The sequence below is a fragment of the Cyprinodon tularosa genome, unplaced genomic scaffold, assembly GCF_016077235.1.
Source record: "Cyprinodon tularosa strain WSP-4 unplaced genomic scaffold, ASM1607723v1 ctg297, whole genome shotgun sequence".
Lineage (NCBI taxonomy): Eukaryota > Metazoa > Chordata > Actinopteri > Cyprinodontiformes > Cyprinodontidae > Cyprinodon > Cyprinodon tularosa.
The window spans coordinates 161,035-188,359 of record NW_024039004.1 but is presented as its reverse complement, the minus strand read 5'-3'; the positions used below and the strand labels follow the sequence as shown (position 1 = coordinate 188,359).

The 27,325-nt window shown below is 38.7% G+C and overlaps 1 protein-coding gene across 1 annotated transcript; it reads right to left on the bottom strand.

Moving 5' to 3' along the window:
* Positions 1-802: 802 nt before the first annotated feature.
* On the bottom strand, positions 803-25,742 carry lrig2 (leucine-rich repeats and immunoglobulin-like domains 2). The gene is made up of 18 exons (XM_038291223.1): positions 25,060-25,742; positions 24,589-24,663; positions 22,900-23,034; positions 21,804-21,947; positions 21,466-21,609; positions 21,134-21,277; positions 20,767-20,910; positions 16,993-17,073; positions 13,669-13,740; positions 12,576-12,644; positions 10,917-11,080; positions 10,390-10,701; positions 9,932-10,213; positions 8,602-9,024; positions 8,162-8,314; positions 5,135-5,275; positions 3,213-3,482; positions 803-2,229 (listed from the first exon to the last, which is right to left on the bottom strand). The coding sequence occupies exons 1-18, from the start codon at positions 25,245-25,247 to the stop codon at positions 2,000-2,002; spliced, it is 3,171 nt and encodes a 1,056-aa protein (XP_038147151.1). The 5' UTR covers positions 25,248-25,742; the 3' UTR covers positions 803-1,999.
* Between the last annotated feature and the right edge of the window lie 1,583 nt (positions 25,743-27,325).

Below are 27,325 nucleotides of genomic sequence, written 5' to 3'. Positions count from 1 at the left end.
ACTATTTCTCATCAAAAGAACAGAAACCGATCAATCATTTAGTGCTACATAAACTAGGAGTCAAACCAAATAACCAGATCAAAGTCAAACCAAGGTTTTATTCCTCGCTTGGATACCAGTTGGTCATTAAAGTTGCTGCGGATTTACTCAGGGAAAAAAAAAAGACGGAGAAAGTGCCAAAACACAACCATTGATGATGATGATTCATAAAAAAAAAAAAAAAAAAAAACTAAAAAAAAACTTAATCTATAATCTATAAGATTATATTAAAGGAGAATCCAGCATGAAGCCATAAAATGACACCCTTGATGATTACATCCAGCATACTTTAGGTTCAAATGACAGGATCCCAACAACAGACCAAATTTCCTGAATCATGTAATGACTTCATGATTAAGATGAAAATCTAACCAAACTATCATATATGAAGATGAACTGACATTGGAAACACCCATCAACAAATTCATGTATGACCCATGGGCTAAATAGAAGCAGTCTGAATAAAACCCGTATTTGTGATCAGCACTGTTAAATCTGTTTTAGTTCAACCACCCTATCAAAGTTCCACTGAGGTTTTATAAATCCTCTCCACTGAATCTGCGCTTCACTAAATGTTTTAGCATGGAAAATACATGCTGGGGATTTTCCAGAGCGCTCACGACAGAAGGATTTTCCATAATCGAAGTGGATAGTTTGGACCCTCACGGTGCAGGTTTCAGATTAGTGTCTTTCAACAACAAAAAAAGAAACGAAAGAAACTTAGATATAGATATATATATCGTTGGAAGTGGCAAAAAAGTGGACTTTGTAGAAACAAAATGTAAAATTTAAGGATACTGCTCACACACTGTCCACTTTAAAATGCTTGTTTCAAGTAGCTGCTGTACTTCTCACCTTAAATGCACAAATAGATCAATGTGTTCATTTGATAACATTATTTACATACATGTACAGATAAAATAACATGATACATTCCTTTTTTCACAGTCCAGAGTAAAATCATAAGCTTCACTACCATTTATGTCTGCTCATTACTTTTCTTATTTAAATGAAATTAAAAAAAAAATCTTGCTAATCTTAAAAAGTGAGTAAACTGCACAATAAAGTTTGCCAACATGAAGTGCCTGTAACAAAAGGTACAAAAGGGCTAACAAATCAGTGCATACTGTAGAAAGAAAAGGTCACTGCGAATGCTTGATCTTGACATAGAAAACAAGGCCATCTGTTAGACAACCATCAGGAAATACCCAGAGAAACTGATTGTCTCATGTGCAAAACAAATGGTTTTCTTCACAAACTGCTCATTCTTAAAAAAAAAAAAGTGTAAAATTAACACATCTTGAAACAACAACAAATAATGATAATGCGTAAAAAAATAGGTATATACTCATTATACACACACCACATTTTGGTGTTACTGCATGGAATTTGCATAAGACTAAGTAAGAATGGCGGCGGACACATGAGAGGTAAGCCTTTGAGAGTCTTCCAATATTATTAACTGAATACTGCTGGTCAGGGAACGACATCCGTCTCTTTAATTACCCCCTTTTTCTTTTTTTCCTCTTGAAAAGGGGCGCTTAGTGTTTCCTTTTTAAGACGTGCAGTACGGGTACCGCAAATGCTGAGGCACAACTGCCTAAGAGAAGTGATGTTGAGTTGCTCTGATGGCAGATTCTGACACGGTTCCATAAAGCATACATTCATTCTTTTATCTTGTGGGAGACGGGAGGAGGATAGATATAATAGCGGTAGAAGGGGTTCCTTCTGAGATGAGGCAGTCTAGAAGGCGGTCCTTTTAATTAATCCTGTCTCAGAAAGCGGTCTTTCTGTAGCAGAAAACTTCAACATGTCCTCCTGGGTGAACGGGGAATGTAAACAGACAAGAGAGCATCTTTGGCAGAAAGTAAGGAATCTCTTTAGAGGTAGTGGGCGGAGGGTTAAGGTCGGGAGGAAAGGAGGTGCAGAAAAATAAGTCTGAGGCCTGGATTAAAAGAGCCTATGTGGGAGCGTTATGCTCCTGTGGGGTAGTCCTATCGTAGGCCCTTCTGTGGTCCTGGACAGGCTGCCCTGGGAAGAAGTTGGCCTCTGCTTCACTCTGCTCCACCACCCTGTCAGCAGCTGAGGCCAGAGGTGTCCTGTTTAATGTTACTGAGAGATGAGAGGCTCCAGGTTGACACACTGAGGATGAATCTTCACCTGGTCTCCATAAAGAACTGCCACGTGAATCTATAAAAATTCAAAAACAGAAAAACAAAAATCTAAGATTGTAGGGAACAATTATTTGGATTGATCGTGATTAATCGATTCTTGACATAATCGTCACCTAATATAGTAATCAATTAACCTTTTCATAACATGAGGACCCAAATTTGGGTCCTCAGCACTCGCCCCAAGATGGTTTTTAGACTTGTAACATATTCTCTGGGGTCTTGCCTTTATTTTGATACCAAAACAATTAAAATAAATTCTGTAGTTCTTGAGATATATTCAATTCATTTTGGGCATGTTATTTTCAAGCATATTTCTCGAAAACAGGCCTAGTGTCCAAGAGGTTAATCATGAGCTGGAGTATAGAGAGCCTAAAACATGCCTTTAGCTGACAGAGCGACCCACTTAGAGCAGTAGTTATATAAAAAAATGCATTTTCTTTTAATTCATGAGATAAAAGGTCCCTCAATATGCTCTATCCAGAACTCCTCTAGTCGAAAAGTTTTAGTTTCAGTCTTTTTTATGAAACCTTTGACTATCCGATTAATAATCGATTAATCGAAAAAGGAGTTGACAGAGTAATCGATTTGCAAAATAATTATTAGTTGCAGCCCTATTGATTGGGATAAAATGTTCTGGGTCTCTAAAAAGAAATCAAAACATTCTGGCTATATCTCATGAAGAAAAAAAATATTCTCTAAAGAAAGGAGAAAAAAATCCTATGATGCAGGATGCCTGAATAGTCTTTTAATTGTGCAGGTAAACGAGGAACTTTCAGTCAGCTGGTATATTATCTACAAACAGCCTCATGGATTCTCCTTTGGGTTTTCAGGGTCAGTGGGTAAACTCGTCTGTAGATTTGATAAATTTAAGTTCTCAAATCTCATATAGTATAAAACAAGCTTGGTACAGTCTATTCTGAAATATTGGCTTTAAATAAAAATATTTTATGTTTTAATGACTGTAGTTTAAATTAAAACAAATATATATTTATATCTCACCTTCAACATATTGATCTGCAGCAGCGTGTTTGTTTGATGTTTTGTCAGGCGAAGTGATAAACCCTGGTGAGTCCTGATGGTGCATGAGGCTCCCCGGTGGCGTGTCCTCAGGGTGGGAACCGTCACCAAGGCCATCCATCAGGCCTGGCAGAGCCCCGTCCAATGGATCATCCTCCCCCAGGAAATTATATTGACAATACTCTCGAGTTCGAGAGTAGATGTTTGCGTTGTCGTAACAGTCGGAGCAGATGACAAGAGGACCTGCACCACCTAGTAAAATAAACCATCTTTATCATTTCACAAAACCTATTATTATTTTAAGCTTTTTAAAGTTTAATTTGGGAAATTTGATTTGATTATATTTCATAAAAAATTGGCCAGGAGGAAAATCTTAAAGGTATAATGGAGGATTTTCGCAAATTTTTGAAAAGACCGACCCCCTCCCCTTTAAAAAAAATGCACATGCACAAACCTGAACCCGCTCCCGAGAGGAAACGCCTATTAAATGTGTGTGAGAGTGTGCACGAGTCCATTTCTCCTCGTGCACGCTAGGGCTGGGCGATATAGAAAAAAAGCTTATCGATAAAAAAAAATGCATATTGATCGATATCGATAATTATTGAAAAGATTTGAAACCATATTTTATGTGCAGCTCTGCCTGGACTTTTTATAATATTGCTAAATGATTTCATTTTAATAAAAAACACAAACACAGACTTCGAATTAAATCTTTATTTAACCAACTTTTTTAACCATAACAGAATTGTTTTAAACAAAAATAACTTAAGAGACCTGAGTTATGTTATTAAATACTGACAAAGAATAAACTAAAGTGACCAGAAAAGTGACCAAAATAAATATAACAAATAAATAAATGCCCCCCCACCGCCGCCGCCCCCGTTTCCTGCTTTAACCTGAGTTATTACTTTGAAGTTTCTGGCCCCTCAGCATTTTTATCTCAATTGTTAGAACTACGTGGGAAACTGCCCAGAACTGAAAATATATATATATTTTCCTGAAATTCCCGAAGATTCCTCGGAGGAGAACCTCCGAGGAATCGGGGCCTACACAGCTCGTACTCCTGCGGCTGTGAGCGGCTGAGATGATAAAAAAAAAAAAAAAAAGAAAAAAAAAGTTGGTTGTGTTATCAGACTGGTTTTCACTGGTTCCCGACACATTTTCCAGATGACTGTGGTTTGTTTTTGGTCCGACTTGCCATGACCGAAATACTGCCAGACTGCCGAACTACAAAAACCCTTCTTTGAAACAATTTCCTCCGCCTCTCCTTGCTGCGACATCTTCATGTGCTCTGTGTTGTGGTTTGAGAGGGCGGCGCTTGGTGACCTCATGCCTGGGTCTGCGATTGTGATTGGTTGGGAGGAAGCAGTGACTAGCATAAACCTACATGATAGGCTACAATGAGAAGGAAGGAAAACTGCGTTTCTTTTTTATCGAACTTTTATCGACCCTCTTTTTTTCTATTGCGCCACACGTCTATCGATCTATATATATTGTTATTGAATTATCGCCCAGCCCTAGTGCACGCTCTGTTTAAGACTTGCTGTTTGCATTGCTTCTACAAGTTTACTCGCCAAAAGATTTACAATTTCTTCCACGATGTCAGACTCACCACCGGTAAGTGAAAATGGGGACGAGCACGTAGGACGGCCTTGCATATCATATCATATACCTGTAAGCAAACCATTTCTAATTGCTCTAAAGGGATTTCTATCAGTTCTTCTGCTGAATGCAATGAAGTTTTTATTATATTAGGGATTATTTTAATTATACAAAGAAAAGTTTTATGGTTACCATCATAACATCTTCATGAGCAAGCCTGTGCATAATGAAGGAACTAGATAAATGATATGCAGAGAAAAAAAAAAATCAAATCAAATCAAAGTGCTAAAATGACAACAAACCTGAGGAGACACCCGCTAATCCCTTATGAGGCTCGCCAGCTTGGAAGCTGCTACGGCCAGTCAACAGAGAGCCCATCTTGCAGTGCAGCATCCCACTCCCTTCACTTTCCACCTCATTGCCCGCGTCTCCATAGCACACCCCTGGGACAAACAGGATAATTAGTTACTCTTGTATTCTGTGGGGATATGATCCGAAACGCAAAAGCAGAAAGTATCTCAAATAACAATAAAGTAAAGGTGCATCTTTAAAAGAACGCTGCATTCTTTGAAAAATAAAACAATCTAAACTGGATTTGTTTTGCCAGTTTTTTTTTTTTAAGGCCTTATATGTATTTATATTCTTCATCATATCAATACGCCTTAAATGACGAGGTTTAGTAAGTCCAAACAAAAACTAGATTAAAATCACTCAGCGGCATCAGACTCCTTAATCTGCAGACAAAGGTCTATGAAGATCCAATCAAAGTCGCTACAAAGATTTTGCAATTGTGTTCAAACACCTCCAACTACGCTATGTAACAACAGAAGAAAATGCTCCATTCCAAACTAGGATAAAAGTTATACAAGGTTCTAAAAAAGGGTTTAAAAATGAAAATGTGAGTGTGTGCACCTAAAAGAAATCCAGAGGAACCCACTGTCATTCTCACCATCATTTGATCACTGCTGCAGAAATTGAAATGTCTTGAGAGCTGTGCAAAACCGAATTTCAATGTGTATAAACTCAGTGTATGCAAAATTATAAAGTTTGTCTTAGTAGGTCTAAGTGAAGCATTAAGTAAGTTATGATTCTCTTGAGCATTCAGCAAATAAATACATTTACAAATCATTTTTTATGCAAAATATCTTTCATTGTGTCATTAAAAGACTGAAGAAACTTTAATCATCTAAATTTTTAAACAAGCTTTAAAGCTTATATAAAATATTGGTCATGCTGTGATCATCATGAACTAAGTTTTAAATCTGCGCAAAAAATGTCAAACTTAACTAGAAGCTATGGAAGCTATGGAAGAGCGGAAAGATTGTTGCAATCCCATCAAAGGACAGAAAAGGAGAGGGGCTCAAAGATTAGTCGCATGGTTGCAGACACTAGATGTGCAAAGCTTGTAGAGATGAGACACAGGAAAGCGATTCTACAAAGAAACGGCATGGTGGGAAGCAACTGAAACACAAATCTGATGCTTTTAAGGCTGATTTTTACATTAAGAAGACAGTAAGTGGATTAAAAATACCGCAAATACATTTTAAACTCCAGATTAACTTGATAAATCATTTTCTAGGTTACCAGAAGGTTATTTTAACCTGAACTAAATCTAAATCAATGTTATGTTATTAAAATCCAGATGCAGTTAACAGAGGCATGCAATGGATGAGGTTGTGTATGAATTAAATGCAGGGAGGATCCATTTTAGTGCAACAGGTTCAAAGAAAAAAAACAAACTACACGCAATATATTATATTAACGTCACACTTCTTTATTTATGGGGATCAGTGGAAGCTTTGCACGTAGGGCTCATGTTCGATGGGAAAACAGAGGAGAGTCGCTGTGCTCTCAGAAAGGGGCTGCAGCAACAGTGTTTTGAAGGAGGGAGGGCCAAGCTAACTCATTACTCCTTGAAGACACCTAGGCCCCGTCCACACGAAGACGAACCCTGGCCTAAACGCACAAATTTTTCACCAAACCAGCCTCTCATCCACACGAAGCCGGCATTTCGGGGGTCTGTAAGCAATCTTTTTTTTATTCAGCCTTCAGAGTGGGAAGATTTCGAAACGCCGTTTTAGCGTTTCCATCTTTAAGCTCTAACCGCATTTTATTTTTATTTTTACACGCATGCGTCATAGCGTCGCCTCTAAACACAGTATTACAACAACAATGGCGCCGTTGCTGCTAATGCTACTCACCCTGCTGTCGGGCTTACAACAGAATCTTCTTCTTCTGGAATATCTCCAGGAAGAACGGAGCAATATCGACGACATAGTTCAGCACCTGAATTTGACTGAACCACGAAAATGGACCCGCAGGGCAACCATGTATAAATACTAGTGCGCATGCCCAACATTTCGTCGCTTATTTTTGCTTTGGCACCACAGCGCCACTTACAGGCCTGGCATACATTTTGCAGCGTTTTCATGCATTCGTGTGGACGATCACATTTATTTTACGTCTCCGTCTTTACGGCAAACGTTTTGGAAAATATCATCGTTTCGTGTTCGTTTTGACTTCGTGTGGACGGGGCCCTAACTTAGAGCCATTAGTGCATTTATTGTCACCAAAGTCTCCAACAACACTGGAAACGGTCACCAGATTTCATAAAAAAAAAAAAAAGAAAAGCCAGAAAAGTCACTAAATATAGAGACAAAATCACTGAGTTGGAAACACTGCTCACAGGTGAGCACAGTGTTTCCACAGTGAGCTGCAGGGTTCATGTTTTCACAGCGCTTCAATCGTGTTTATGTGTCAATGAGGAGGTAAGTGTGTTTAAAAAAATCTGTTTCTGCAGCTTTTATGGTCATAAATAGTCAGGGTATTGACTTATTTCCATTGTTTTAGAAATATATTAGAGTACATTTTCTTTTTTAAGCTTTCTCTCAGCTGTCGCGGCTGCAGCATGTTCACCAGCCTCTGTGAGACGACTCCAGTCATAAATGTGTGGGGTTCATGTTCTCACAGAACCTCTGTTAGTGTGCAAATAGCAGTAGGTGTCGCTGCTGGAAATCTGTAAGGCAACAGTGACGTCTCATAACTGAATCCCTAAGAGTTTTCCCCATTCAAATTTATCATTTTACTTTTCAGAAATTTCTCCTCTTTCTTATTTTTTCAATAAAAGATGAATAATATCTTATTTAAATCGAGCCTGACTTATTTTAGGAGCAAAATGTGAATGAAAGGGCTAAAATCTACCCTCATGCATGCTCCTGTTTTTCCTGCTGGCACCAATCTATTACGTCGGCACACAGCTACAGCGCATAAAAGGTTTGAACTAAACACTGTCTGTGGGCTTTTGCGGTCTAGAAAATAAGAGTACATACCTTCTGGGCCCTTATGAACGTATCCATTGGAGAGGGGAGGCATGAGCTGCTGGTGGCTACCTGCCTCTGAGTTGCTGTAGCCTTCCAGTGGCTCTGATAGGGTACCCTGGGAGGATAGGTAGCTGGGGATATCTGGTGGCAAATTCATCTCATCTGCAATGAGGAAATGTGTTTAAACACAGTGTACCATGTTTTATTTTAACCATGTATAACTAGTTTTAAAGCTTATAACCTCATAATCTGTCAAGGTAAAGCTTTAAAGTAGCACCTTCCTTATTAGTTTAATTTATTCTTAAGTATAAAGCACCTAGATATTTTAATTACATCTGTGTCTACTGTATGAGTATCTGATATGCATTTCTTTTTTTGGAAAGAAAGCAGACTCCTCTCCCTTTAATTAAGCCCATCTTTGATTTAGCAGCCTTGCTGGCATGACTAACCAGTGTTGGTGATGCTGTAGTCCTCGTTCTTCCTCCGTATATGATAGATGACGATGACCCAGACGAGCGAGGTTCCCACCACACAGCACACGACTACAATCACCACTATCCCCACTGTGGCCCAGTCTTCTGTGTCACAGTTGGCCAGCGGCGAGACCCTGAGGTACATGTAATCTCGCTTTGTTCCGACGGTGTTGGACATGCTGCAGGTGTATTTCCCAGCATCGGCTGGCCCGGCGTCAACTATAATAAGAAGCTGGTTGGCTGCAGCAAAGAAGTGGCGCTCTGTGAGCACGAGAGGCCCGTCGTCTTTGGTCCAGTTGAGTCGAGGGGTGGGGCTGCCTCCGGCTATACATTGGAGCACTGCAGTTTCACCCTGGGCAACTGTACGGTCCTTCAATGGCCGTATCAAGGAGGGAGTTTCTGGAAAAGAGAAGAAATGTTTGCATTTTAGAGATTATTAATCTGCTGTTATTTAAAATGAAAATAAAAAAATGAAGCAACTGACTAACTTGCATATATAGTGATATCTAATCATAGTCATTAATACACTGATGACAGCAGTATTATCATGCCGTGAATATCCTATATATCTGGGGTATAATAAAGTATTCTTTTACAGTATCCTTAATTAAGAGAGTCTTGGACTGGGATGGCATGCCTGGTAGTAGTAGGATCTGTCTTGTTGCTAGTTTGTCTGTGGTTTGGACCTGTTTTTGTCATGTACATTTTGAGCCTACTATTTTGTTCTGTATATTTTAATGAGACGTCTGTTGTTTGAAAATGGAAAATCAATAAAAACACTTTGATTATTGAAGTATCCTTAATTCAGCCTGGCAATGTGGTAACAAACAAGAGCAAAGAACAGAACCAGCTGATAGCAGGGATTAAAGCAAAAAAAAAAATCCTGAGCATGACCTTTTTCGACAGGCAAGAAAATACTTTTTAAAATACGCTGGCGAAGGTTCTCAGTCATGACTTTTGAAAATCTAATACCGAAAATGGCCAGAAGATGGCAAAAGTGCATCTATATCTAGTGTGAATGAGAGGCTGTGTTTGGTGAGGAAAGCAAAAAACCCTTTTTTTTTTTCTTTTTTTTTTACTCGCATACATGGTCATACATCAGCTGTTACCGTAGCTCCCGGCAAACGTGTACACCAGCCCCATTCTTCTTCTGTTTGGCTAATGCTATTAGTTTCAGAGCGCTCCTTTGCTACCATTGGCTGACAAATGCAAGAGGGATTTCGAATCTTTTTTTTCTTTTTTTAACCCATGGGCAATAACTACAAGCCGGAATACTTTAATCCCTATGATAAGAAGCCAGACTCACCCAGGACGGAAAGAGTAGCATTTGCAGAGAGACTGCCGGCTGCATTTTGAGCTGTGCAGCTGTACACTCCCATGTCCTCTGCCTTCACATTAGAGATAAAGAACATGTCATCATCTGGCATCACATGCATCCTTCGCTCTCTGGCAGCAGGAAAGTCTGTGCCTCCATCCTTCTGCCAAGCGATCTGGGGAGATGGGTGGCCTTCAGCTGCACACTCCAGCCGGGCCGTATACCCAGCGCGGATCGTCACATCCATGGGAGTCTTAAGAAAGGAGGGCAGCTCTTAAAAAAAAAAGAGAAAGACAAAAGTACAAAACAAGATCAGAGTTGGTCATCCATGAATGTTTTTTTTAAATCTGTTTTATTATTATTTAAAAGGTAAAAGATATCAAACAGCATAACACCAGCTATCAATTGATCAGTTGATAATATTTTTTAGAAAGGAGACCGCATCTCACCATTGATAGTAAGTTTAGCCCTGTTTGAGTAGTTTGAGCCAAAGTGATTGGACACAACACACTGGTAAAGGCCTTCTTCAGTGAAGTTGACATTAAGCAGATGAAGCACGGTGCTATAGATGAGCTGTCCATCCTGATAACGGGCATAGTTTTCCACTTCCGCGTCGTAGAGCACTTCCCCGTCCTTCCGCCACACATTGGTCATCGGCGAGTCACTGCTGCTGGACGCCACACAGCTCAGAGTGATGTTGTTGCCCCGCAGAGCCACAGACGTCTCTGGGTGAGCTGTGATCCGAGGCTTGGGGAAATCGTCTATGGAGGAGGAAGTCAAAGAGGGAGGTCCTTTTTTATATTAGCAATATTCCTTTAGACCTAAATTAAATGCTAAGCCCTCAACATTTTTTAAAAGTAAGACATTTACAATGCTGTTATTAAAATTTTACATATAGTTTGAAATTTCTATGCACATACGAGAAGCTATTCTGCAACCTCTAAGAGTTTTAAAGATTTAAAACATTCAAACTGACCACAAACAAATTGGTCTGGGCTGATTGACAGGACACTGCGGCCAAAGAGATCAGCAGGATGGGCACAGACAGCAGAGACTGACTGATGGAAGTGGTTTTCTGTCAGCCATGGACCCAGCCACTGCATATGACAGTCACAGAGCAGGCTGCTAGTGTTCAGGACACTGAAAACAGAATGGGAAACAGGAAAATAAAAATTAAAAACAAAAAACAAAAGGTTTACTTGTATAATTATATCTGTTACTCATCTAGGTTTAAGTCGCAGAGAGATTATCATTTTCCAAAAGAACCCTGTCAGAAGTGTATTAAAACCCGATATAGTATGAAAATATCAAAATAATGAGAAAATAAGGCCTGAAAATAACTAGAATCTCCCAATAAAAGTGGACATGCAGAGCATCTGCAAAGACAAGAGCAGCAGAAGCATCATCCAGGTCAACATAACCATTTCCGACGACTCTGGGTTATTCGGTGCATAATTCAAGTAAAATTGGGCTGAATATTCAATCTATTGTAATATTTTACAAATAGCATTTTATTCATACAAGGTTAAATAAAAATAAAAAAACATATGTTTTATCACACCTCCGTAAGAAGTCCTACATTCAAAGTTTTATTATGTCCAACCAGTAGAGAAAAATAAACATCACTAAATTTGTATTGTTGGATGATAAACCTTATAACATGGATCCTAATTTTAGATTCATGTAAATAGGGCTGGGCGATACGAGCCGAAATCAATATCACGATAAACTGGGCAGTTTTACCTCGATAACGATAAATGCACGATAAATGCTCCGGCTCCTATTAGAAATAAAGGCTTGTGCAGGAAATGCAACTGATCTATTTATAAGGTATTTATTGAATAAATCTCATTGCATATTAATTTTAATTAAATATTAAAGTATATTAAAATTTTGGTGCCACCGAAGCGTGCAGTGAGAACAATATGCATTGTTTAAACTCGGACACCCTCGCTCAAAACCGGTCTGCCGCGATATCAACTCTGACAACTGATGTAATTTCGTTTACAGCTGTGTTAGACACTTCTTCACTTGGCTCATCCTCCATTATATTTGTTAACGCTTCTGACTGGATTAGTGGAGTCACGTGATTACACACATATGCTTCAGTATCTTAAAGGGGAAGGAACTACCAGCCACCAGCGCACACAAGAAAAATGGCAAAATAAAGTTTATTTCTTCTACAGACAATGGAAAATTGTTGCCGGTTATTGTAGTGAACGACAATAACGGTAAAAATCTGGTTTATCTCCCAGGCCTACAAAGTGGTTTGTCTTTTGGGTTTCCTTTAAGTATTTGATTAAAAAATGCTTTATCCTCTAGGAAAAATGTGCTGAAGAGAAAGTTGATCCATAAATAAAAGCATAGGAACATTGTCATGAGACACTGTCAGCGTCACAGGATCAGGGGCGATTCATAAAGTATGAAGATCCTTGGAAAGGGCAGATACAGCTGTGGGCGTATTCTCTAAACATGCATGAAAAAGTTAGTCTTTGGAAAAAACTATTATTTTTATTGTTATACACAACTCATCAGAACAACTAAAACAAAATCAAGTTACTGAAAAACACGCTAAGAGACAACAACAACAAAAAAAAGTTTTATTCTGGGAGAATGACATCTCCCGTATACTTACAAAACTTTGAGGTTCAAATTGGAAAGCGCCTCAGGGTGTATGGACATGATGTTATTCTTGCCCAGGTCCCTGCAGACAAGATGGAAACACAGATTAGAGCCATTAAAATGTTTAGACCTCAGCTGTATTCCATTCCAGCAATATTACTCAACTTAAAGTCGTAGGGAAGCGGCTGTTCCAACCGTTGCATTTCTGAATTCTCCCAAGTGGTGCCCGACTTTACACACGTGAATAAAGTGAATGTGATTGGTCGTTTATCAAGGGGGCGGGATTGTTGTGGCGGAAGGTTCATAAGCTAGTTTGATTGTGGCCGGTTTGTCGGAAGATTCTTGCTAACCAGTTAGCAACTTAGTGCTAGTAGGTTCCCAATGGGAAATTCCATTGGGACCAAGTAGCACTAAATTGATGACTTTGAAGGACACTGTCAAGGAACGCTATGGACAGTGGAAACATGCAAGAGGGGGAGAGTTTTGTATCGGAGGTCGTGGATGAGTCTCCTCCGTCATACAATTTTTATTCAGAGGAAAGTGAGGACGAAGTGATTGTGGAAGAGAACGCCAGGGCGGCAGAAGCTTGGTTTGGTGTAGAAGGCTTACAGCCGTACATGTTTGAGCCCTTGCCTCTAAACGCTGCCAGTTCTGTTAGCTCTACGCCTGCTGAAGACACAGACGTCCATCCCCGTGAACACTGGGACGGAACTCAATGGTTGAGTAAATGACTCTTATTTCAACCATTGCGTATATTAGCTGCAACATATGAATCAAGATGCTATGACCGAAAAAATTTTATTGACAGATGATCTTTGATATTGGATTAGCCAAATTTAGGTGTACAAGCTGATGTATAACTAACTGGCCCCCATAAAATAACAAAAACAAAAAAACCCCGACAGATTTTAAGACAGGATTTTTTATTTATTTTTTTTTTATAGAAATCTTCTAACTTTTGGGAGAATATCATCTGATAAAGAGTACACTTATATACATGTTTAAGCCAGAATGATTTGACATTTAAATATGACCTCCCCATGACTTTTATTTATGTTTTAATTTAACCATAACAAGATTAACAAGCATCATCAGGTTGAACTCACAGGTCCTTCAGCTCATCCAGTCCCTCAAACGCTTTCTGGGTGATAGATTTGATTTTGTTCCGCTGTAAAAGTCTGCAAAACAAAAAATTTCATGTAACATAATTAAAATCATTTCTGTGTAAACAGATTTTATGAACCACGGGTAAACTGTATCTGTGGCTTTAGTAAAGGTTAACAGTGTTTCATGGCTGGTTTTAATAGACATAATTAAAAAATCGACAGTGAACTATGGACATGCAGCGCCTTTGAAGTGTGTTTGTCCTGAATTGATTTGTTTATTTTTTAAGTTTGCAGCATTTATTTTTGTTTTACTTAACAAATTGTAACACTAGAGAGTAAACCCACTGCTAAACAACCAACCCTGTGCAAAAAGTATGATTACTGCTAGACCTGCAGAAATAAAAAAAAATCCCCACTGTGGAACCTCTACAGGTGCTGGTCATAAAATTAGAATATCATGAAAAAGTAGATTGATTTCAGTAATTCCATTTAAAAAGTGAAACTTGTATATTATATTCATACATTACATACAAACTCATATATTTCAGATGTTTATTTTGTTTAATTTTGATGATTACAAATGACAACAAATGAAAATCTCAAATTCATCATATCAGAAAATTAGAATATTACTGAAGACCAATAAAAACAAAGGATTTATAGAAATGTTGGCCAACTGAAATGTATGAACATGAAAAGTATGAGCATGTACAGCACTCAGTATTTAGTTGGGCCTCCTTTGGCCTGTATTACTGCAGCAATGCGGCGTGGCATGGAGTCGAATAGTCTGTGGCACTGCTCAGGTGTTATGATAGCCCAGGTTGCTCTAATAGTGGCTTTTAGCTCTTCTGAATTGTTGGGTCTGGTGTATTGCATCTTCTTCTTCACAATACCCCATAGATTTTCTATGGGGTTAAGGTCAGGAGAGTTTGCTGGCCAATTAAGAACAGGGATACCATGGTCCTTCAACCAGGTACTGGTAGCTTTGGCACTGTGTGCAGGTGCCAAGTCCTGTTGGAAAATGAAATCTGCATCTCCAAAAAGTTGGTCAGCTGCAGGAAGCATGAAGTGCTCTAAAACTTCCTGGTATGTGGCTGCGTTGACCCTGGACCTCAGAAAACACAATGGACCAACACCAGCAGATGACATGGCACCCCAAACCATCACTGACTGTGGAAACTTTACACTGGACTTCAAGCAACGTGGATGAAGTGCCTCTCTTCTTTTCCTCCAGACTCTGGGACCTTGATTTCCAAAGGAAATGCAAAATTTACTTTCATCAGAGAACATGACTTTGGACCACTCACCAGCAGTCCAGTCCTGTTTCTCTTTAGCCCAGGCAAGACGCTTCTGACGCTGTCTGTGGTTCAAGAGTGGCTTGACACAAGGAATGCGACAGCAGAAACCCATGTCTTTCATACGTCTGTGTGTGGTGGTTCTTGAAGCACTCACTCCAGCTGCAGTCCACTCTTTGTGAATCTCCCCCACATTTTTGAAGGGGTTTTGTTTCACAATCCTCTCCAGGGTGCGGTTATCTCTCTTGCTTGTACACTTTTTTCGACCACATCTTTTCCTTCCCTTCGCCTCTCTATTAATGTGCTTGGACACTGAGCTCTGTGAACAGCCAGCCTCTTTAGCGATGACCTTTTGTGTCTTGCCCTCCTTGTGCAAGGTGTCGATGGTCGTCTTTTGGACAACTGTCAAGTCAGCAGTCTTCCCCATGATTGTGTAGCCTATAGAACTAGACTGAAAGACCATTTAAAGGCTTTTGCAGGTGGTTTGAGTTAATTAGCTGATTAGAGTGTGGCACCAGGGGCCATCAATTTTGAACCTTTTCACAATATTCTAATTTTCTGATATGATGAATTTGAGATTTTCATTTGTTGTAATTTGTAATCATCAAAATTAAACAAAATAAACATCTGAAATATATGAGTTTGTATGTAATGTATGAATATAATATACAAGTTTCCCTTTTTAAATGGAATTACTGAAATCAATCTACTTTTTCATGATATTCTAATTTTATGACCAGCACCTGTATGGAGCAGGAGTTTCAGCTAAAAAAGAAGAGGACAAGCTGGTTCTGAAAAGAAAACAGCACTGGATCAATAATATGGCAGTGGTTTGGATGTGACAAGAAGAACGTCGAACAAAATGCGGTAATTAGCAAAACAAAAAGGTAGCAGTACCACAAATTTATTCCACCACCTAAAAAGTCATCCAGTGCAAAATTAAGACTCTTGTAAAAGAACAAAAAAGAGACCCATTTTATTTCAGGTTTATTATGTGTCAGATTTTTCTTTGGTGTTCCTTTTCGCCGCTGGGATGTTCTCTTTTTAAGGTCCAGTGTAGACCACAAAAGAGCTCTAATGTTGCAATATTGTAATTTGTGAAAAATTAAAATAAAATATTTTAAATTCATTTTTAAAATTGCAATCGATTTTTCAAAATGACATTTTTATTTGACTCATACCAATGGAACTTTAGGCCCTATGTGGCTAAAAAAGTTTGTTTTTTAAGGTTATGAGATCATATCGTCATATATATTGTGTATAGTGATATAAGCCAAACATATATTGACATAAAATGTTCTTTATATTGTTCTGCCCTAAGAATAGTTTAGGAAACATGAAACAGGGAAGAATCCTCAAAGAGCGGCCACCAAAATTACTCCAGGAGCACATCAACAAAGCACTGCCAGCCTCACCGACCTCACTAGAGCTCATCATTCAACAATAAGATTGGGCAAAGTTCACATATATGGGACTTAACTTAACTTAATTTAGCATCAAAACACACTACATACATAAAGATCTTTATGATAGTTTGGGAAAATAGTGTGGAAATGCAAAGATTTTAGAGAAGCACCAAAGCCAAACAAAGCAGAAATAGGGTGGTGGTTTGGGGGCTGATTAAGGTCCTGGGAGACTCGTCATAACTGACAAATATAAACTAAAAATGAATGAAAACCATAAAGAGAGAATCTTGCCGCTATGCAGCAGGAGAACAATCCAAAGCACAACAACATCTTTCACACCGGGAAGGTTAAAGATTCCAGTCATTAAATTAAATAATTATGTAAAAACAGCCTCTTTATTCACTTTTTTTCTTGTATTATATTTAAAGATCTTAAACAAGTGTGACATAAATAAAACAACAAAGGGAATTTGTTAGGGGCAAACACTGGGTCTATTCTCTGTTATGTCTGAAACATGTAGGATTTAAGATGCAATGAGTATGTTAGTCGCAATGAAAGACATTCTAACAATATCCAAGCATGCACTTAAAATTTCATGCAGAATAATTTATATCCATTCTCACAGTGTGTTCAGCTTCTTCATTCCATCAAATACAGCGATGGAGTCTTCAATGGCCCATGAGATTTCATTATTGCGAATATCTCTGAAAAACACAAGTCTCATGTTATACATTAAAAGTGGCGAGTAGAAAAAAAACATCTGAAATAAGTTCTTCAGTAAACAGATAAAAAAAAAACATACCGTATTTTCACGACCATAAGGCGCACCGGACTAAAAGGCGCACTCTCAGTTATGTGTCCCATTTCTGTATTTAACACACACATAAGGCGCACCGGACTATAGGGCGCGTTTTTTATATACAGGTACATGTCCTCTCAGGTGGATTTTCTCACTTAAAAACATATTAAAACTACTTTATTCCCACTGATCACAGCAAATAAAGCTGCAAGGTGTATTTATTACAAAGTATTATTAAAACCTGGGAACCTGCCGTGAGAGACACATCGCTGATGACACAGGGCTGTGATTACTCCTCTGATACAGTTTATTGACGCATAAATTAACTTAAAAAATAGGCAGGATAATAATCTGGATGAACTGACTGCAATGATTAAATTTTCAGGTGGACTTTCTCACTTAAAAAGATTTAAATTATTTAGATGAAAAAACACCTGCTGAGGTGAGTCCTGATGCGCCGCGGCCCAGAGGCTGCTGTTGAATTAAGTTTTCAGGTAGAAAAATAGAGCGGGAGCAAAACTGAGTATAATTGTGCTTTATTCATGTATTTATTACAGAGTATTAATCAAACCCCTCAAAGTCCTCATCCTCTGTTTCTGAATTAAACAGCTGCGCTAAATCAGACATGCCAGTTTCCCCTTCTTCTTCGTTTATTCACGCATAAATTAACTTAAAACATAGGCAGGATAATAATCTGAATGAACTGACTGTAATGATTAAATTTTCCGGTGGACTTTCTCACTTAAAAAGATTTAGATTATTTAGATGAAAAAACACCTGCAGAGGTGAGTCCGGATGCGCTGCGGCCCAGAGGCGGCTGTTGAATTAAGTTTTTTAGGTAGAAAAATAGAGCGGGAGCAAAACTGAGTATGATTGTGCTTTATTCAAGTATTTATTACAAAGTATTAATCAAACCCATCAAAGTCCTCATCCTCTGTTTCTGAATTAAACAGCTGCGCTAAATCCGATATGCCGGTTTCCCCTTCTTCTTTGCTGTCAGAGTCACTTTCCGTGCCGGGCGGCTCCTTGGAAATGATGCCGGCTTTTGCAAAAGCTCGAACAACAGTCCCAGCAGAAACGTTAGTCCAAGCATCTACAATCCATCCGCAAACGGTGGCGTAACTTGCCCGCCGCTGCCTTCCACTTTTAGTGAAACTGTGGTCTCCGTCTGTCATCCATCGCTCCCACGCCGCTCGCAGCCTTACTTTGAACGGGCGGTTCACACCGATGTCGAGCGGTGGAAGCTCCTTTGTCAGACCTCCCGGAATAACAGCAAGCACAGCGTTCATTTCTTTGACCTTTTTTTTCACATCGGCTGTGAGATGGGCACGCATGGAATCACAAATTAACAGAGATGGAGATGCGTGGAAAAAACCACCTGGTCTCCTTACATACACCTCCCTCAGCCAAGCTTTCATCATCCCCTCGTCCATCCAGCCTTTTTCATTCGCCTTAAACCCATCAAAGTCATCATCCTCTGTTATCCTCAGCATTCCTCTGAATAAAACAGCTGCGCTAAATCAGACATGCCAGTTTCCCCTTCTGCGCTGTCAGAGTCACTTTCCGTGCAGCGCGGCTCCTCAGAAATGATGCCGGCTTTTGCGAAAGCTTGAACAACAGAGCCAGCAGACACAGTCCATCTACAATCCATCCGCAAACGGTGGCGTAACTTGCCCGGCGCTGCCTTCCATTTATCATGAAACTGTGGTCTCCATCTGTCATCCATCGCTCCCACGCCGCTCGCAGCCTTACTTTGAACGGGCGCGTCACACCGATGTCGAGCGGTGGAAGTTCCTTTGTCAGACCCCCGGGATAACGGCGAGCACAGCGTTCATTTGATTCATCTTTTTTTCACATCGGCTGTGAAATGGGCACGCAGCGATGGTGATGCGTGGAAAAAAGCAACTGGTCTCCTCACATACACCTGCCTTTCATCATCTCCTCATTCATCCAGCCTTTTCATTTGCGTTAATATCATCAGAGCGCTGTGTCTCGCTGTCAGCTCCCAGATCAGCTTCTCTGATTGGTTGATGCGGCGCGTCCAGCAGCAAAACTTCAATTTTTCCATCTGAGCAGCAGCAGCGCGTTGGCGGTGCGTCAGATGCTTAAACGCTCCCGACGTGCTGCACCAAAATGCGCTGCAGGACCTTTTACTGCACCTATATGCGCGTCAACCATTGACTTTGCATGTAAACTCGCTGCTTCTGTTGCACCTGCTGGGTCCGGTTCACACCGATGTTGAGCGGTTGAACAGCGAGCACAGCGTTAATTTGTTTCCCCATGTTTTTCACATCAGCTGTGAGATGGGCGCATGGAGTTACATATTAACAGCGATGGTGAGGGGTGGAAAAAAAACACCTGGTCTCCTTACATTCAGCCACTCTTTCATCATCTCCTCAATGAGGTGGTCTCAAAAGTCGCAGTTACAACACACATAGGGCGCACCGCACCATAGGGCGCACCGCACATTTTGAGGAAAAAAAAAGACGTTTAAGTGCGCCTTATAGTCGTGAAAATACGGTAATTTCTCCCCAGGAAACCAAAAGGCAGGTCCAGGTTAGGAACCAAACAATCTGAGAAACATTTAAACTGTGACAAAGTTTGGTGCCCTTCTTCCTGCTGAGGGGAAATAATTGGCCCTGTTTGGCACTGCTCATCACAGCCCATTGGTCTGCTGGAAACCCAGAGAGGCCTCGTGTTTACAGGATGGGTCACAGGCTCTTTTGTTTTACTTTCTCATGCCTGTCCACCTCTGAAAGAAGTTTGGCTCTGTGAAATGCTCCTCTTTCATGAAAGCTTACAGGACAATAAACATCCCCAAACATAAACTCTCCTGTTTACAGTTCAACAACTTAAACATGAACCTGTGCATCAAACAGGAACTTTCTCAACACTTCATATGTTACAGAATCTTTATATGCAAATTACACACTTGATTAATTAGTTTAGCATAATATAAAGTCCTTACTGTAACATGTACAAAATGTTCATTTTGTAATCTCCCCATTAGGTTTGCCGTAAGTACAGCTAAAGTGCAGAACCCTCTCGCATCCCACATGTATGACACGTACAGGGCAGATATTCCATTAGCAAGAATGATGCAGTTTTAATCCATCAGAGTCTACTTAGGAGAAACCCACATTCATTAAATGTTAATACATGCTAATCATTAAAGCACCTCTTCAGGCTGTCAAAAACACTTTCTGCTCCACTTGGAGGACAGATAATACAGACCTGAAGTAGAATTCTGGGGAACATTACACAGTGATTTCATTTAAAATACAAATTAAATGACTAATGCAGGATTACCAGAGACTAAATCAGCGCATAAAGAGGAAGCAGCTACTATAGTTTTTCCAACTAATAAGGACTCTATGGGAAACCAAACATTCATGACGGGAGGACTAGCAATCCATAAAAGAAAGGAAAAAAAGCACACAGACCTACTTTAGTTGATGATCTTTGTCAGAATGCAAATTAAAAACAAGTTGAGACTCGGTTTTATTAAACCTCTTTAGTTTGATTCCATGATTTTAAAAAAATAAATAAATAATCCTATATATCTTAGATAGATATTGCTGCAGGGCTTTGTACTTACAGGGTGCGCAGGTTTGCCAAGCCGCTAAACACGCCCTCTCCTAAATGGCTGATAGCGTTTTCTCCCAAGTTCAGAGTCTCCAGGAATCCTAAACCAAGGAAAGCTGTCTCCTCAAGTCTTGTCAGGTGATTGTGGGACAAGTCTCTGCACAGATGACCACAAATTTAATTAAATACCACTCCAAATATTTTCATTTGAAAAAGATATTCAGAAGCATGATTGCTTCATTAGATGCTAAAGCGTTGCTGACTTAGCTCTGGAAAGCAATAATGAGGTTAGGTAAAAGTGGTTGATGAAACCATGTGGGGTAACTTAGCTGCACAAGGGTTTCAGTTTTTAATAACAAATAAATATAGAAATATCTCACAGTTTCTCCAGTTTTTGGCAAAACTCCCAGGCATCAGATCGGATGATGCCTATAGCGTTGTGGCTGATTTGCAGGATGCGTAACATGCGGAGGCCATAGAGCCAAACTTTATTAACTTCTGTTAGGTTGTTGTGTTCCAGCTCTCTGGAAGATTGGGGAGAAAAAACAGAGAGAAGAGTATAAAAAAAATGTATCTTTCACAAACCATGAGAGAGCTTGTTTTTAAAGTCTTTTCAATCAAACCTAATCAGCCGCTTTTGAAGCATTACTTCCACAAATGGTAAATAAATTGCAGAATGAGAATTTAAAATCAAAATGAACATAAAGCTTACAGCTCTTCAATGTTGTTCAGTCCAAAAAACGCGCCGTCCATCAGCTTTGTCAAGCCATTTCTCTGCATCTTTAGTGACCTCAGCGACTCCAGCCCTTTGAACGTCAGACTATCCACTGTCTTGATCCTATTACGCTTCATTTCCCTGCAAGACAAAAAAAAAGTATTATTTTAACTTAGTCAAGCGTTAATGAAACAATTAAGACAACAGGTAGAATGACATGAATATTCAAAATAGGATTATTAGCTTGTTTGGCTGGCCTGAATCAAAGCTAAAGAAGAATTCCTCTGCTGCAGCTGATGATATCAGGGTTGAACTAAAACAAGAGTGATACTCACAGTAACTGAAGCTGGGGAAGTTTGAAGACTTTTGACGGCAGCGTTACTAATCTGTTCTTGTTTAGCCGAAGCACCAGCAGCGAGCTGGAGATGTTCTCGAAGCAGCCAGGCTCCAGGAGGCTGATCTTATTGTTACTCAAATTCCTAGAATTTTAAACAGCAGCAGAAACAATTAAGTGAAAAAAAATTAAAAGCAGTAGATGAAACAAATTTTTCTTTAGTAACCAGTGACACGCATAGTTTTCTCATTATGATATTTAAAATGTTTAACATTCCCAACAGAACTGCTACCATTTCATCATTATGCAGTACCGGTTTTAATAATCCATAAAGCTGATCATACAACTGATGTAACCCAGGGAAAATGTAAGGATAAGTATAGGTAAAACGTGGGTAATTTACAGGACATCAATAACCATATAATAACATGGTAATAACATAGCAAGTTACACTATATGTCTAGATAAAAAGAAACATTTTATGGAGAATTCTGTTAAGTACTGTGCCTCAACTTTTAGGCAGACAAGGTAAAGTCAGACTTCTTAGATGTCAAACCATTATTTACAGGTAAATAAGTAATTTCATCAACAGCAATACATTCATGTGTTATTATCTAGTACAATACAGTTTATTAGTCGGCATTTAACAGAAAACCAAACCTAGAATACAGATAGCCAATCTTCTTAAGTAAACTCTTATTTATATGTAACTTTAGTTCAGTTTTATGGAGCTTTATTAACCTGATCACAAGCTACAATTTACTTTGTAAGCTGTTGGTAGTTGGTGGACAATAACAGAAAGTGTTATGTGGTAAGCTTATGGTAATTACCCATCAAAAGTGTCCGTTGTAACATACAATTGTAATAATTACCTGCATATATACCTTAATTTTGGGTAAAAAATACCAAATAAAGTTTCTCCTGTTACCAAGTTATATAGTGCGACTTGCTATGTTATTACCATGTTATTACATGGTTATTGATGGCTACTGTAAAAGAAAGCGCTTCCAAAATGTGTTGATTAAGTTTAATGATGAGTTACATTCCACAGAAGAAAAGTTAATGGAGCAAAAATTTTATGTTGCGCTATTACTTACAGATACTTGAGCTGCATAGAAGGAAAGGATCCCACTTTGAGCTCAGAGATGGAATTAGATGTTAGGTCCAGCGTCTCCAGAGAATTGTATGGCTGCAGCTGATGCATCAACAGTTCTGAGATCCGATTGTTGACTCTGAGCAAACACAAAAAGGCATCAGTTTTCTGCAGTGACAGCAATCATTACTCTGACAAGTCAAAATCATCTGACTTAGAACAATAAATCGTGAGAAAGACGGTTAAAAAAGTACAAACAAAAGGTCTGCATTGGTCGGTTTGGAGTGATGGCTCATTTTGTTAATTTCTTTTAATTTCTGAGGATAAAAACTTCACGAAATTCTCAAGAGGGTCATGGAGCACTAGCACTTTCATGTTCATATAGCTCTGAAAAATCGTTTTGATACATACTTGCTCTGTTCTCAAAATTTCACAGAAAAGAAAAAAAAAAAATTGTAAAACGATTCAGTCTTGAGTGCCAAGCCACTTACTAGTGATACAAGAATCCCCTAAATATATAAATTGGCATTCGTTCCCATTTATTTTTTTACTTGAAAAAAGAGAAAACAAAAAACAAAATTGTTTTTTTTTTTTTTGTGGAAAACATCTGCGACACAGTGAGCAAACAGATCAACTATAAGCAGTGTTGTTTGCAGGCATTCCCAAACTCAGTCCTCAAGGCCCCCTGTCCTGCAGGTTTTAGAGGTTCCTCTGCTTCAGCACATCTGGTTATAAAGATTGCAGTAGACCAAAAGCCTGTTAATCAGCTTTCAATTAAAATCAGCTGTGCTGGAGCAAGGAAACCTCTAAAACCTGCAGGACAGGGGGCCTTGAGGACCAAATTTGGGAATGCCTGGTCTAGGGTATAATCAGACTTTGAAATTTACTTCAGAAATCGGCTGCATTGTAACAGAAAAAATAAAACAAGAATTATTTGGATTATAGCTGTTCAACAATGAAATAACATCAGTTGTACTAACCCACATTTTCCAGTCTACACTTCTTTCTCTTCCATCATGACCCAACTACTCTCCAACAAGTTTAGGATTTTATGTCACAAGTATTCATAAACACTGAGTAAAATGGACACTGAAAATATAGAAAGTCATCTGATCTGACCATCCACACTACCGGTAAGCAGGGGTCTGAAATATCATAAGCAGAGTTTTTTAATTGCAATACTGCACACCTTGAAACTGAATTTAAAGGGGAGGGTTATATAATATTATATTATATTTGTAACTCTGCTGTGTGGAGTCTGGAAATTTTACTTTTTCAAAGGATAATCTAACCCAATTTATTTACATAACATTATAAAGAAAACAGGGGTGTTTTTGAAAGTGCTGCACAACAACATATAAGGTATGTCATGCAATAAGTGATAAAAACCAACAAAAAACAAGAAAAAAATAGGTAAGAACAAAAAATCCAGGTGTTAAAAACCAGAGAATAGGGTCTAAAGATTGAATTTAAACAATTAAGTGTAGTTTGTTTGTTTTTCTTTAAAACATTATAAAATAGGAATTTCTAATGAGGTAAAGGTGGATGAGCATCAAATGGTGCAAATCAAATGCTGTGTAATGAACAGGCTTCAAAAAGAAAAGTGAGTGCTACACATAAACAGTGGAAATTAAAACAAAAAAATCTTTAAATAAGTGGCAGAAAGGAAACATGATGGCGGTTCTGTACTCACAGTAGAAGTGAGGTGATGTTAGAAGAAATGTTTCCAAGAGAGGGGAAAACAGTCAGCTCGTTGTGATTCAGGGTGCTGAAATGAAATTACATAGAAATCAGCACAGTGAGCTCTTAAGATAACTGCTAAAAAAAATCATTTGCATTAGGTAAAAAATCTGGACAATTTCTTTTTAAAAGATTTTGAAAATGTTCTGGCTCTTTAATTCAAAAATCACTCCTTTGTTTTCATGTTGCTTGTAAACAACATGGACAGTTTAATTTAACAAAAATGATTACTTAGTTTACAGGAAAACACACACACAAACATTACTATAAATATTAAACATATATAAAATACCAAATATATATATATATATGTACTAATAAGAGTATGGAGGGCTACAGTTTAATTTCTCTGTCGTTTTTTCCCAACAAATAAGTGCAGTTTGTTCAAACACACGCTTGTTACTAGATCTACTTGTGTACTTACACATGAGTTATCCCATCTGGGACGTCCAAGGGGGCAGCGGACAATCTTTTCCTGTTGCAGTCCAAAATATGGACCCCGCTGTGTCCTTTTAGACAGGAGCACGCAGCGGGACAAGAACCAGTGACACAGGCACTCAAACTTAGCAGCAGGACAACCAGAGCTGGAGGAATGGGCCAGCCTTCCGCCATTTTAAATGTCCTCCTACTGAGAGGTAGCTACGTGGCTAACAGACCGTTCAATTGGCACTTTTAAAAGGCTACAAAAGTACCAAACTGTCCGAGGGGTTAATTTTAATCTAAGGAAAGCATATTTCAGCTTAACAGGGTCACAAACTCAACATAAAGCATACAATCCAACGTTGACCAACTTGCTCGGAGCATAGCAGCTGAGATTTGTTCCCTTCTTTGCACAGCCTGGAATTCGTCCTGCTCCAATCAGGACAGCCTTTCGACAGGCTAACCAGCTAACTGCTAAGCTAGTTTGACCTGAAAAATACCACACTTTCCGAATGATGAAAAAACAACTAAAATAAACGCCCTGTATGCTTCTTGTTATGCGACGCAAACAGACATCTCGAACGCATAGTTTTTCGGGGGAAATAAAGTAGTATTTTCTGTTATTTTCTGTCCCAAAACAAAACAATGCGCCGTAAACTGATGACAAAGGACGGTGAAAGTCCCGCCCCTTTCTATCATGTTTACAAACATGTTATTGGTCAATGGCCACGTTTGTCAAATACTTCCAACTATTTGATTGGATTACAGCGTGACGCATTGCAGCCTTCCCTCTTCTAAAACGTTTTGGGGGAACAAGTTTGCCCGACCAGAGCTCCTTTGGCAGAAACAATATTTTATTTAAATTTACATTTGCAATTTTGCAATTTCATACTTCATACTTTAAATACCAACATTCCATAACGAAAAAGAACTTAAATAAAACAAAACCAACAAAATGTAAGGAGTAGAAATTAAAGATTATTAAAAAAAATTGTAAGGAGTAGAAGTAAAAAGTTGTCTGAAAACAAAACTGTAAAAAAAAAAAAACAACAACTATAGTATAGATAGCTAAATGGTAAAGTATTTATACTTTGTTACTTGACACCTCTGGTGGCTGCAGCACTTGGATGTGAGGAGCTGAAGGAGATCTCACAGCTTCACCGATGATTATTAAAGAAGGGCAAACTTGAAAAAGATAAAATGTAAAGAAAAAAATATTCTAATGTTATTTTATATTTTTTATTCCTCAACATTAATCATGAAATTCTTAAACTATTATGTAGTTTACATTGAAATGCTAAAAAACTATTTTAAGATGAAAAAATAAATATAGCTGAGAGGTGTAACATCTCATTTCCTGAAGAGCAGGACTCTTGCGCTAGCTATACTACACAACACATTATATGATCAACAACTGCACAAGTGGTAAGATCACGACTTGCTCACAGGAGGCCCTGGGTTCCAATACCCAGTGTGGGGAAATGAGCTGCCATTGTGGGTCCTTGGGCAGGACCCTTCCCACTAATGCCTACTTTGGAGAAAAGCATCTGCTGAAAATGTATATACATTTTTATATATACGATGGAATACTATCATTTTGATGAGATTAAGCAGTATGTCAGTCTTATTCATGACCAAACTAAAGGAAAAACTGATTTTATTTTGTAATATATTTACCACACCTAAATTCCTCCCCCCCCCCTCCTATATGCAGCAGCACACAATAGGACACACCTTAACCCCTTCAGACCCACATTTCTTCACTCCAACATAAATAACAAAGCTGAAAAAAAACATTCTTTTTTCTAACTTAGGTTTTCCTTAGTATTTGTTCATGTCCATTCCAATGAACACCACAACAAGATGGGCTTAAAACATTATAAAAAACTTTATAGAGATAAGGCTGAGTTTTTTAATATAGTAATTAATCAGATATGACATAAACATCTGAATCTGGATTTTTATGAGTCTGTGAACAGTTCTGAACATGCACATACAACGGGTGAAGTAAGAACTGAACACGCCAGCATTTTTCTCAGTAATTATATTTCTATAGGTGCTATTGACATGACATTTTCCCCAGATGTCGGTAAGAACCCATGCAATCCACACATACAACAAAAGCAAACCATAGATGTCCAGAAATTAAGTTATGTGTAATAAAGCGAAATGACACAGGGAACATGTATCGATCACACTTACTGAAATGTATTTATTACGTCATAAAAAAACCTTTGTGGCAATGACAGCTTCAAGACACCTCCTGTATG

Coding starts and splice junctions, on each gene's coding strand:
- lrig2 (XM_038291223.1), bottom strand. CDS start 25,247: ATGGCGGAAGGCTGGCCCATTCCTCCAGCTCTGGTTGTCCTGCTGCTA. Junction 8,315..8,601: donor CTACAGCATCACCAACACTG/GTTAGTCATGCC, acceptor TCCTCATTGCAG/ATGAGATGAATTTGCCACCA. Junction 3,483..5,134: donor ATTAGCGGGTGTCTCCTCAG/GTTTGTTGTCAT, acceptor TTATTTTACTAG/GTGGTGCAGGTCCTCTTGTC.